This window comes from Rhipicephalus sanguineus, chromosome 7 (genome assembly GCF_013339695.2).
Source record: "Rhipicephalus sanguineus isolate Rsan-2018 chromosome 7, BIME_Rsan_1.4, whole genome shotgun sequence".
Taxonomy (NCBI): Eukaryota; Metazoa; Arthropoda; class Arachnida; order Ixodida; family Ixodidae; genus Rhipicephalus; species Rhipicephalus sanguineus.
This window is the reverse complement of record NC_051182.1, coordinates 134,623,635-134,637,553: the sequence shown is the minus strand read 5'-3', so window position 1 is coordinate 134,637,553 and position 13,919 is coordinate 134,623,635. Positions and strand designations below refer to the sequence as shown.

The 13,919-nt window shown below is 45.1% G+C and overlaps 1 protein-coding gene across 1 annotated transcript in view; it reads right to left on the bottom strand.

Annotated features, from left to right (window-relative positions):
- LOC119399059 (protein CLEC16A homolog) overlaps positions 1-12,726 on the bottom strand; it is a 57,825-nt gene extending 45,099 nt beyond the window's left edge. Inside the window, exons 1-5 of the mRNA XM_049417517.1 lie at positions 12,720-12,726; positions 7,979-8,046; positions 6,514-6,594; positions 4,217-4,322; positions 2,220-2,282 (exon numbers count right to left, since the gene is read on the bottom strand). Of these exons, the coding sequence (XP_049273474.1) occupies positions 2,220-2,282; positions 4,217-4,322; positions 6,514-6,594; positions 7,979-8,046; positions 12,720-12,726 (325 nt within the window). The remainder of the gene's footprint in view (positions 1-2,219; positions 2,283-4,216; positions 4,323-6,513; positions 6,595-7,978; positions 8,047-12,719) is intronic.
- Positions 12,727-13,919: the final 1,193 nt, after the last annotated feature.

Below are 13,919 nucleotides of genomic sequence, written 5' to 3'. Positions count from 1 at the left end.
CCACCAGCAGCTGAAGGAGTGGTGGCACGGGAGAACCGACGTTGTTGGGGCTCGTTTCCAGCGGCAAGCTCGGGAACATGAAGTTGCTCGCTTCGAGAAGCGGAATCTACTCAGCAACACACCGTCGCTGAACCCTTCCATGGAATTCGGACGGTTCCCAAGCACTCGCAGCGTAAATTGCACATGTGGACGCCGGTAGCATACGTCACCTTTACTTTGATGATTTTGTAAAGTTTCTTGCGTAATCAGCCGTAGCGCGCCGCATAAGTGGCGCCTTAAGGTACCTGCCGGGCTACCTTATCGAACGCCACCTTTTCACGGCGATAAGGTTAAGGAAAGGTTGGATTGCGGCATAAGGTTGGTTTATGAAACGCGTTAAGGTGCCGAAAAGGTAAGGAGGGCAAAAGATAAGGATAAGGTTGGTTTCTGAATACGGGCCTTAATGTGGTTCCTGCAAGGTGTGCTATTGAATGGGACTTTTTGAGGTGCTTTGGCTAGCAAAAATGGTCATGAAACTGACTTCAAGACCAAATAACTCGACAAGTATCCATTACATGTCTGTAATATTTTGGAAATGACTTTTTTAGACCTTCTAGATTATCAAAAAAAATATTTCAGAAAATTGTTTTTTTCAAAATTTTTCCGCCTCCCAGACCAGTGTCTCCCCTTAAGTAAATTGTAACTGAATACCTATTTATCCTGAAGTCGTTCATGTTCTGTTTTTGCATAAATAGAATCAAACCTCAGGCTAGAAATATAGTGCAAATTCATTTTCAGTTATGTTCATTTGGAGCAAAAAAAATTGTTACAATTCTGGTGTAAGTATAACTTAATAACTTATAAGCAATGAAAAAATATATTACGATTCAAGTGTAGGCACAGATTTTTTGTACAGCACAACTGTGACGTAATCTTCAATGAGGTTTTAGGAAGAAAATTTGCTAGAAAATGACATGATAATATAAAGACCGAGAGTTTTAATCTTAATGCTAATATTTACATTAAAATTGAATTTAACACTGCAGGAAGACAAAGCCTCGTTATGTTTCAAGTCGCAGCTTTTTTTTTCTAATCCATCCCTCCTCTCACATTTCTCAGAAATAAAATGCCTCTATGAACAACTTATTGACTAAATTAAGCAAAAAATTAATTTCTCTATACATCATAAATAAAAAAAACACAGCTATGTTATGTATGATATGACCATCCCAAGTGTGTGACTTACATGTGGTTGCCGATAACTTTGACACTTCAATTCCTATTCACGTACAGAAAAATGCATTTGGCAACTTTTCATAATACTGAAACGCTGCTTGAAGAATAACGAAACAAAGGAAACAAAACATGCAAACAGCTTCATTCGGATATCTTCTTTTAGGGAAAACAAAACATAAACAAAACAAAAACATAAGCAAATGTCCCCGATTTATGCAAATTAGGGTCATGCAACAACAATGACGAAAACCAAATCTGTGCCCTCGTGATTACGGTGACGATACACACAACAGAAGATGCAACAGCGATATGCAACAGACATACACTGTCAGCAGCGGCATCTATAGTCGATTACAACCTAATAAATACGAGCTCCACCCCCAGAAGTGCGGCCTGTCTGCCATTCATCTGTGCAAGGGTGTCGTGCTAGGTGGTTTCCGTTTTAACCGCAAGTACTTTTTCGCTGTTAATGTAAATACTATGCATATTATTAATTAAAAGTTCGTCGTCCCTACTTATAATATTTCGTTTCCCCATAGCAGTGATGTTGGAATAACTGCTGAAATTTGCTGGAAGCTCTAAGTTTTCGACCGAAAACCAGCACCACGAAGATGTGTGTGTACAAGAAAACCACCTCAAAAATCACATAACTGAAATATAAGAAAGGTGCTCGACATCATGGAAATGAGTGAATGCGATTGGATGGGGCATCTACGCAAATTTTCTCTGGGTGAGACAGCGACGGCTGTAGGCGGAGCTTGCATTTATGCTTAGGCTGTAACCAACTATAGCCGTAAAAAGAATGTGAGGCCTCCAAGCCCTGCCCCCAAAAATCTTCCAAAACTGCGGAGACCAACCGAACCGGGAGGTGTCATGCAGCGCGTGTGTGGTGTATGTGGACATCGTCAAGTGGTGAGGTGAGGGTTACACCCAACAAAAGAAGGTATGTACAACAGCGACACGTCGTCTGCCTCGCGTGAGCAGCCGGCTTTTTGTATGCTTACCACGTCCGTTTTTTCTCTTATGTTTGGATTGCAGCATGCCCTCGGGCCTGCTGGCATTAGCTTCTGCAACGGGATGGATTCCGAAAAAAAGAGAGAGGTATCCCCCCCTGAGCCGCCTGCCGACTAATGACATCGCTACACAAACGCTTTCGAGCCGTATTCGACTTTTGAACCGCAGACGACAGTTAGAAGAAATGCTGGGGCAAATGTAACCTACCTATTCGATTCAAATTACCATTCATTTTTTTTCATTTCGTAAATATTGTGAGCAATGCTCTGCTCATGTTCTTGCATGAAATCTTGAGCAATCACAAATCGTACGAATGTCATAGAACTATGAAAATGGAATCCTTACGTTAAGCCGGCCCAGGACGTCTTCCCGTCTGTCGTTGGCGGTTCAGCCATCGAAACTCGGTTCAATGTACCAAGCAACTAGCTCACGTTGAAACACTGGTCACACAAATGCATCAACACTAAAGAAAACTGGTTAGTCAGGCCACGTTGTCCAGACTAATGGTTAATAGAAGACAGTATGGCGCTGAAACGAACCGCAAAGACGTGACAAGCACTGACCGCTACGCCGTTCAGGAAGATACCCATAAATTTGAGCAGCTACATGTCAGAACGTAGCGAAAGGCTGTCAGCACAATGCAACTTACTTTACTGCATTACTGATTTACAACTGCCCCGAGCGTCACGGTGCTGGGGCATTGTGTGTTTTTGATTCCAGTACCGCAATCGCTGTACTGATCCTGCATTTCCTACGTTACCTTCTCTATTGGATGTGATAGTCAAGTTCAAAAGTGACAACACGTGTAACATGTGCTGCTGACGTTTAGCAAAAAAACAATGCATAACAAAATGCCCAAGCTCACTAAAAAAGAACCAATGCCACAAGCACAAACGCAAAACAACGAAATACAAAACGAGACAAAAAAGCAAACATAACTAGACAAAAGAAACTATAACAAGCAAGACGTTTAGACGTTATTACGAAAGTAAGACAACTTTAGCTCCGAAACGTTGACCAGGGGATGGCTTACCTCACTTCTCGAAATTTGAAATGATCAGTCAGTAGACAGTCGTAACAACAAAAATTGTCTGTGCAACCGAAGCAGGGATAACAGTCACTGCTACTTTCAACTGATTCTTGGATCTTGATATTGCTTGACTAAGTCCGAAAGCAATACAAAAAGGAATAAAAAAATTACAACCACTGTTTTTTTTTTCCTATGCTTGGTTGGCTGCATGGCCTTTATTCTTCCTTGCAGAAACGTAGAACCCCACTGCTAGGGCGTCTGCATCTTTGCGACTAGCTCGTTCCAATTTTCTTTTTTGGTACCTTTACATTCTTGATCTGTTTTTCAAGTTACGACTGGCATGCATCTTGTTTCTTTGTTCTTTTTTTTTCACTTTCTGTCGTTTCGTATGTGCGCTTGCACTGCACTATTTTCCGGTAACCACCCCAACAACATCGCAATGCTGCAACAGCGCACGCTTGCTCACTCTACTTACTATTATAACATCTAAAGGCGAACATGTCTAATCAATCCACCATTTCTATTTTATACCCAGCAAGTGCATCAATTCGGAGTACTTAGGGATGCCGTATCGGTGCCTCCCATACCAAAGCTTAGCGTGCTCAAAGCTAAAACCAAGTCTGCATTGCTCAAACTTGTGACGCTGTTTCACTTAGTCGCGCGTGTGTCCAAGCACAAAACGCTAGCGCACAAGTGAAACCACCCATCTAGGTGACATGAAAAGTCCTATCCTAACATTAAGTCTCACAACGTTTGTTTTTAAACAATTTGTGTTTGTGGCATCGCATTCATAGCGAACCCCTAACGAGGTATCACATTAGCACTTCATTAATGTAAACGAGAGGAAGCCAGCGTTCGTGAGAGTGGCCTGCATGATATTAAGACCCAGTCAAACGAGGAGGTGACCGAACTGCATTCGCATCAAGTCGCATCAAGGGTGAATCACCACTGGCTCACCTTTGAAGACGTTGAGGGTGAGCGTACGGACGGCGATGCGCACCATACTCTCGCTGTGGTTGAAGAACTTGATGGCCTCGGTGTATAAGGGGAAATCGTTGGTGTGCTGCAACACGGCGTACGGGGCGTTTCAGCGAGGAGTCAATGTCCAATCAAAGGCAAAACCACAGTCTAAAAACGACATCACGGCCACCACCAACACTAACAACACAAATACAGTAGAACCCCGCTGATACGTTTTTGAAGGGACCGTAGGAAATAAACGTAAGAGACGGGAAACGTAAGAGACGAAAAACAGGAAAAACGGCAAAATATTTAGTGGTACAGAATTTTATTTCAATTCTTACGAGCAGCACGAAAATTGGCGCGCTCAGCCGCGATCTAGTCGATGGATAGAAACGCGGAGCTAAGGACGGCCTCATCCACAGAAATGTAATCAACGTATGTGATTTTTTAAACACCAACAGCTGTAGGCATGAAAGAACTAAGCACACGCAATCACGACCGGCGCGGCGAGTCCGACCGCGAACCGCACGCACGACCATGCGAGCTCCAACCAGCTCGAACTCCTCCCGTTCGCCGACAAATAACGATGATGATGAGTCTACGCCAACGCGATGGCAGAAGTGAATGCCAATCTCGAAGGCCTTGCTTTCGCAAGCAATTACGTCATACACGCCATGTTTGTGCAATACAAATCTCAAAGGCTATGCTTTTGTCAATAGTAAATGCCAATCTCGAAGGCCTTGCTTTCGCGAGCAGTTACGTCATAGACGCCATCTTTGCAATTTGAATCTCGAAGGCCATGCTTTTGTTTGCATCAATTGAAAGATTCTGTTGCTTGCGCCTCTCATGCGGCTAATATTACGGTCAAACGAGGCCAAGCTGCGTGAAAATGCACCATGGCCGCTCTCTTTGGTAGTCACTCGGTCGGCTCCGAGCGCACTTCGCGACGTGTCATACGGGAACGGTCCGACAGTTACGACGTAACAGCGGGGTTCCCAATACATTGTATCCTATGGGAGCTATGCCGGGACCGGCGGAAAACGACGTAACAGCCGGGAAAACGCAGCAGTGAGGAACGTAACAGTGGGGTTCTACTGTAATGACAACACAAGTCACTTTTAAGGGGTCATGACACGGTCACCCAACAATTCGTGGTTTTCAGCAAAAAAACGTAGTAGAGGGTCTATTGTGTCTATACATGTACGAAAAATGGACTGTAAGAGAATATTTCAGTCCAAAATAAGCCCTAGAAGTCGCTAGCTATAAACCCCACCCAGTGCCAGCGACCGCCATTTTGCCAAGGCCGTCGTCTTCTACCAAAGCTTCAGCTGCTGCTAATAGTTCAATTTCAGTGCCAAGCTGGAGAAAGCTAGCTGATCAAGGAACAACATTGTTCACCGGAATGCAGACGCTCCAACGGTCAGCAGCTCGTTACATCAAGGCTCGTGAGTGCACCAGTGTTGCCCAACCCTCAGGTCGCTCGCGTGTTCATAAAAATATTCACTTATAAATTAAGTGGTTGACCAAATGTGCTAAAATTTGCCAGCTTGCTTGTGAATGCACAAGGATTAACCCATATAACACGAATTATGGTACAAATTTGGGTTCTTGCTTATGAAGTGCGAAAAACACGGCCCCTGACGAAGCAGAGATACACACAAGACAAGCGTGTCAAGTGCCTGTCCTTTGTGTATCTCTGCTTCGTCCTCGTGTTTTTCGCGCTTCAGAAGCATCAACCGATTCCAGCTAGGCCAGATAGCCATATTGGGGAAAATTGGGTGTCATGACCCTTTTAAACCGTAATGATAGGCTATTGGGTTAGTGATAATAGCTTATGGCAGCGTGCATCTTAAACAAGGACGACACAGTATGTAAGAATAGACGAAGTACAAAAGTGATGTCTTTTATATGGATACACCTTTTGGCTTATGTCTTTTGTCGGCGCAGCACATAAGAATGGACAAAAGACGTAAGCACTTATTAAGCACTTATTTTCATCTACTGCGTCTTTTGCCTATTATGTATGGTGTCATCCACGTTCATGATACACGCTGCCATAAGATATGACACCACCATTACCACAACCATCAACAACTGCAACAAGGTTTGCAGAAGCCACCAGCAATGGTCTTGAAGATCACTGCTCTGCCCATGCGTGCATATGCATAATTTCTTATTTGAGCACTTTCTTCCTGCTGTATGTTTATTTACCCGCTCCTGCCATTTAGAATAAGCCAAATTTCGACATTCCATGGATTTCAGAGCATCTCGAAACGTGCGCTTGCTCTCACCTCGTTGTAGAAAAAATGGATGGTGTGATTGTTGAGCTTGAGCGAGAGCGTCTTCAGGAAAGATATGTAATACGCCATCACCTGCGATAAAAAAAGCAAGAACGTATAAAACGATATAACGTCGCTGAGGTCACAACTGCAACAAAACACTTATGCGTTTGTACACGAGAAAAACGTTACAGAGACCTTTTCACATGCCTCTAGTGTCTCTAGTACAGAGTCTCCTCACACGCATGGAATGTGAAAACACGGCGTGCCTGCGTCGATAAGTTATCTTGACATCCATGTCCCATGACACTGTCAAATGACGACATCCTTGGTCATGTGACTTTGAAAAGGCTCTTATGTGGTCTCATGAAAAGAAACAGTGCAAAATAACATGGACAAAGTAGAAGGAACCTGGAACAAGGTACAAGCGTGTATGTGATCACATGACTATAACACACGATGGCAGCACTTGGTCATGTGACCTTACAAATTCAGTCATGTGGTCAGGTGACTATGTCACATGATGTGATGACTTGGTCACCTGCTCGAATTGGGTTAACTCAATTTTATAATGTCACGTGACGACATCACTTGGTAACGCGTCCTTGAAACTTAGGGCTCTTACGTGATAACATGACCACATCACATGACGTGATCTCTCAGTCGTGTGTTTTACTCAGTTTTCGAAATGGGCAGCAATACCCATGTGACCTCATCACTAGACTGCACAAAATTTCTTGCTATTGAATGCTAAGGCCGACTCTTGCTGGACTTTCTGCTTCATGGGGACATATAATGCAAACATATTGTTACGGAGTCGTGATGAAGAAGAAGGCAGCAGTCGGTGTGTTCAAGATGCAACTCTTTATTTGGTCGAACGTTGCCCGGGAAATGAAAAGTCAACTGACAAGGAATACAGGCTGTACACTGATAGCAGCGATCACAGTCGTCGGCCGACGGTAGTCTGATCATCGGCTGAACGCGTCTTTTATACAGCAGTCATCGACCCTTCCAGCGTTATCACTGGTGCTCGCGCAAGCTCTTGAATAAACTTGACTATTTGCGTCCTGCATGCAACCTTAACAGAATGATGTAAAACAATCGCGAAGCTTCCTGAACATTGCGTCGTGGTCTGCACCGAGCGTTGCCAACAGTTCTCGTGGCTCAAACCTGAATACATCCAAATATAGCAAGAAACGCTCGTGGCAGTATTAAAAGTAATTTATGTCGTGCAAGTCTCTGTTACAACGTACTAGGATAAATGAGTGGGACAGCTGGTACTGAGTTATTAGAAAAACTTATAGAGCAAAAGAGAGACAAAAAGACGTCGAAAATTGAACGGACATCAGCATGTGCAGTGTCCATTCATTTTTCGTCCATCTTTTGTGTTTCATGCCCTCCGTAAGCTTTCCTGATCATCTCCGCTACTAATTGCGCAGAATTAAATGCAAGATGAGCAAAGAACCATCAAACTTGCCTCTTCATCGGAAAAGTCGAACTTGTGCACAATGATGGAGTTGACGTGGTTGTTCGACAAGAGGTAATCTGAAATTACAAGAAAAAAAGACCAATGTCATTTTTTTAGACATGTAGCTAATGCACTTTGCAGTCAATTTGATATAACGTAAATTGCAAGCATATAACTATGTAATAAAGAAAAATATATAAGCAAAAGTGTTTATCCCCGAAACCTTCACACGGTGTGCTTTTCATGTTATCTTCAAGTTCAGCTACCTAAAAAAAAAAACGTGAACGGGGAATAGGGGTAGAGCAGCAGTGTAGTTGTCAATCAAAAACTTCTACTACACTAGTAGCAGGTACTAACAATATTACTTTCATTAAATAACTACACGACTAATTTAAAAAAAAATTTTTCATCCCAGTACGCATACCATACACGAGTGCCAGTAGAGCAGATAAAGAAAAAAAATATTTAAGACCAGTTGAAGGATAACAATGATGTTTTGACAGGACACATTGAAATCACTTCAACACACCTCTTCATTCCTTTTTTTTCCTTTCCTTCACGAGCGCCTGCCATGCCTGCGCCCTCCCCCACTGAAACGCGGCCGCCGTGGCAAGTAATCAAACCCACGCCTGTAGCTTATTACCGCTAAGCCTTAGTAGCTAAGCTGACGTGGTGCGTTAATCTCGTAACAGAGAACCAGTTGATGATACACTTTTCAATGTTTACAACAGCGCAGAGCAACACGGATGAAAGAAGACAAAAGATGAAGTGTTGCACCTTGTCCATTGTCTTCTTTCCTATGCATTGTTTTACGCTGTAGCTAAGTTTGAAACCTCGTAACAGTCCAATGAGGAGCTCCATTAGCCCTTTGCACTAAGGCGTCCTCATTTGTAGACGCGACTTACTTTTGCCATTTCCGTGCACTTTGGCAAGGACGAGACCGTAAATGCTGAGCTAATGGCAAATTGAGCATTCTCATTGCCTACAGTTCCTTGTCACTTCTGGCTGAAATATTTTGCTGCACACAAACAATTTGACGAAGGCAGTAGTACCGTATTTAACAAGAAGTTCGAAGTAGGGCATTTTGGCAAGAATTTTCAAATATATTTTTTATCTTTTTACGAATGTTCAATGCTACCAAATAACTATCGCATGTAATTCGAGTGGATTGTTCAATTCAGTTTACAGTGATGCTACTGGCTTAGGCCACTTTGGAGCAGCTTTTGGAGCAGGCAAAATTGCGTTTTGGAGCAGCAAAACTAGCTTTTGGAGCAGGTGCTCTGCCTTCAACAATTCATTCTGAGCCGAAGAATTCTTAAAAAAGTAATAAACATCGACCACAGCAGCGTCGACATCCGAGCCAATGGCACTCAAGCAGCGGGCAAATGAGTTGTGCACTTTGTGCAAGCAGCACTCTCCTACATCTATGATGTCAGGGTATGCTTCCTGGATATTTTTTCTGAAGCTTTTCATTGCATTAGGGCCATCCGTAGAAAAGCAAATGACATTTTTCTGCGGCAGGTCCATTATTGCTCTCCGCGCTTCACTAGCCAAAATTTCCGAAGTCGCAGAGCCCAGCCAGAAAGACTGTAGGTGTTCCACAACTCGCTGCATTTTGTTGGAGAAATGCCTAACTACAAAATCAAGTTGTTGGCACCTCTGTTCAGGAAGAGGGGTCTCATCAATGCTAACAGATAAAACCACATCCGGCTTGTTCAGCTCGTCAAGCACAAGTTTCTTGAAATACGGCCCGAGGCCATCACTAACTATGTAGGATGCCTTGAACCTCTTACAACTAAACTGCTTCGCTGTTTCGGAATCTCCAAATAACTTGGGAAACAAGGCAGTTGCTGTGTCGGCCCACGAGTAGGGGATGCCCTTGAGAGTCATGCCAAGCACAAACAGAGTTTCTGCGTTTGTCACGCGGTCACACCGCAAAACGTTCCATGGACTGCCGAATTCCAAAGTCGGCTGGATCGTTTTCGGCCGCTGCAGCTCACCTGAAGCGTCTCAATGACGACTGGTAGCATCAATGTGCCGTTTCATGGCTGCATGTCGCTTCACTGCTGCTACGCCATGTTGCTTACAGTTGATGCTTTGATCAGCTTTGATTACAAAAAAAAAAACACAAAACGCAGTTCCTTCGTCCGCTTGACAACACCATATTGATAGTATAACCTCATTACAACGGACCTTCATAGTGAAGAGGATTTTGGTCTGTTGTAAAGGGAGTATGTGAAATCCAAGTACTGTTACAACAGACTTTCATGTAAACACTGAATGGGTCTGTTATAACCGGAGAGAATTACGAGTCACAAACATGGTCTTATTTTTAACGGGGGACCAAAAAAATGCGATTTTTGGAAAATCGCATTTTCAGTTTCTGTAGCCCATTTCTATCTGATTCCAAAATATCTTCAATGAAAACTACGTAGAAGTGCTATAAAAAATTTGTTTTGCGCCTGCCGACTTGGCGAAAATTGCGGTATTACCGCAGCATTACTTGCGGTATTACCGCAGTAGACTTGGCGAAAATTGCGGTATTACTGCTTCTGCGGTATTACCGCAGAAGCAGCCAAAACGTGTTAATGCTCGCTTCGGGATCGTCGTCTGCTGCTTGTGCGTCGCGAGGGTCGTGGCTGTCGAAAATTGCGCTACTTAGTGACGCGTTCGCACTCGTTCTGTGTTTACGGGTCGACGATAATTTGTAACGCTTTAGTTGGGCAGCTCCAAGCGGAAGCTCAATCATCAGATTACGATAGCGCGCCGCACTCGACGCGAACATCGCAGACGTACGACTAATAGCGTTGACTCGTTGGACCCGCTGTTCGAGGTTCTTCTTATCAGCACTTCGAAGCTTATGACGAAGACCACCGCGGGACAACTCCTTGTACTCGCAATCGAGCATGACGTACTTTGAAACATCGGGCACCGCGGCCACGCACATCGCAACCGAGCTTTCCACTAAATGTCGTGGTTAGGCCTAACTCCGTTCACGGTGCCGTGTACGAGCCAAATCCGAACTTTGCGGGCAAGAACATCGCGCTAGCGGACATGCGAAAGCGGAGAAGCCGTAATGTCCTTCGTCTCAAGCAACGAATCGCATTGCCCGCTGGCTCCTCAGAACCGCGGATGGGCATTTTGCGCATCGGCAGCGGACACCCCGGCCAAGCTCGCCGCGCAGCGACCGCGCGGAGAAGCGGTGGCAGCGGCTCGCAATTTCGCGTGTCAGCGTCCCAAACGCAGCACCAAGCACGCTGCGCGCCGTGTTTTTTTTTTTTTTTTTTGTCGCTACAGCTAGGCATAGCTGATCATTGACAGACCGGGGATCGGCGACCTTCGTTCTTAAATCGGTACGTCGATATCCGCGGTGCGCTGCTCCCGTCCCGAAAGTATGCTGTTTGAAGTCGGAAGTTAATGACCGTGGTAGAAAAGTCCGCTCTAAAGGAGTCCTGACCACCTTGCTGGCCTGAAATTTTAGTCAATTATATCCGAATGTCCGTTGTACCAGAATCCGTTGTAAACGAAGCTCAATCAATGGAACTAATACGGAGGTCGGCATAACGCCGCAAATTGGTATGTAATATCCGAATGTCTGTTGTAAACAGATCCGTTGTAACGAGGTTATACTATTTTGTCTCCATTTTCATCACTCTCATGGAGAACGTCCGCGTACGTCCGCGTACAGCGCGATGTCGCTCTCAATGGGGGAACCTCATGTAGTTATAGTTTCATTTCTGAAAGTCAGAGTACACCCCTTTGGCGCAGGCTTGGCGCAGAATCGCCAAATTTTGAGGAAATGTAGCAGGTTGTAGCAGCCAGGGCACTTTGGCGCAGTCTGGCGCAATTGGCGCAGCGGTAGCATCACTGCTTAATGCATCGCCATTCGAGCTGCAAGTGTGCATGGCTTCCTCGCGAACACCCCGCATCGCCCACTCCTCCTCGCCAACTCTTTATCGCCTCGAGTTCTCTGCATCGCATCAACTCGAACGACTTGCCTTCTCCTAGGAAAACTAAAAAACAAACCAAAAAAACAAAATGATGAAACATATAAAAGAGGATTCTGATGATAGGAGGGCTGCTGGAGATCTCGCATTAACCGTCGTAAGACGAAATAAACGCACGCAATGCAGACGCGAACCTGCAGACACCATAGCGCGCAAAAGCGAACAGCGGACGGGATGAAGGCACGGGATCCGCGTAACGTGTATGTGCAACGTTGCGCCGCCATTAAAAAAAAAAAAAAACCTTCTCGGCTCGCGGTTCTCGGAAGCAGGATGCTATTTCCTTCCTCCTACTCGGCTCCTCACATAATGGTCGTTCGGATAAAAAAAAGAAAAAAAAAGATCCTCTGCTCAAGAACAATTCACAATGAAGCAGTATGCGCGATTGGGTGATCCTACGCAACGATGGCCATTGGGGCGTCTTAATTGGCTATACGGTCGGGATGCCTGAAAAGGACCAGTTCGCGTAGCACGGGTCATTAGGCCTAATCGCCTCGCCAGGAGAGTTTATTGGCACTTACAATGTATGCATATGTAACCATGTTACATCGACGCGTCCTCTTTATGTTACAGGTTCTACTGGTCGTGTAAATGGGAGCGTCTGTACGTTCCCGCTATTTTGGCGATGATTGTGATGATGATGAACTTATTAATGGAATTACCCCCCTGGGGTTTTGGTGATGATTGCAATAATATTCTTTGTTAGCATCCCCGTTTCGTTTGGCGAGTTCGTATAACGAACTTACCCAACATTTTTACCTGGGGCGGAGACAGTACCCTCCACGTACACACAGAAAATTAAGCACACCACAGGCTCTGACACTCAGGCTACTTCAGGTCGGGGCGTACCCTAACCCCGCGCTATTGCACAAGATTTATCCAGAAATACAGCCAACTAATGCATGTTCATTATGCGCGGATATAGCGAATCATATGCTCTGGCGGTGCCCCGCGTTACGCGGCGGCGAAGTCATGACACCGTCAAAATGGGAGGCTGCTATTACCAGCTCCGGACTCAAAGAACAGCAATGGGCAGTCCAACGGGCCCGCGATGCAGCAGAGAGACTTGGTCTTTCTGTTCCGACGTGGGAGCGGCCCGCAGTGTGCTAGGGCGCGTTCCGAGGGACCAAAATAAAGTTTATTCATCCGTCCATCCATCCCCATTTGAAACGGAGCGGCAACCAGTATAGTTATCCTAGACGTCGTTATAATCACGTACTATTAAGGCAGATGCTTCACCAAAAAAGGAAAATGACCGTCGGTGGTGTCAGCACGCGAGTGATGCAAAAAAATCACGCCATATCCACGGAATGAATGATAAGTGGGCGAAGCTCGAGAGGGGGAGATCATCGGTAAATCGCAACTCTCCTCCCGTGAAAGTTAGCCCATTACATAATTAGAAAGACGTAAGACTGTGCGTATATTATACAAAATCAACTTTTATTTTGTTCTTGTTCGTTTGTTGTTTCGTTTCTTCGTTTGTTCTTTTCATTTCGTCGTTGTCATGGCGGCTGGATTGCGAGGTCCCTTCATTATGACGGCTTTATGGTCCGTGAAATGAAGCGAGAGAGGTTCTTGTACTGGCTGCAGTGGGAAGTTTGCAAACACTAAGTCTATGCACGTCCCTCGGATCGTGGTAGGTTGCATATGGATACATCTGAGTGCGTATTTGGAAAGCATGTGCTGCACGATCCAGTCATTGGCAATGAGGTCCACGTTGAAGTCCCAACCAGCACAAACGGACGGTTCTTGTACTTGTTGTCGTGGTCACGTAACGCAGCGTCTATAAACGACTTGACGTCCCCGATAGACAGGTTGGGTGCGAGGTACACGGTCATGACGGCGACTGAATCGGTGGACCGGTGTTTCGACGCGTGGTGGCGATTCCGGGCTCGATTGTCGGCTCCGCGATGGAGTGCCAAGCATGAAGCTTACCCCGCACCTCC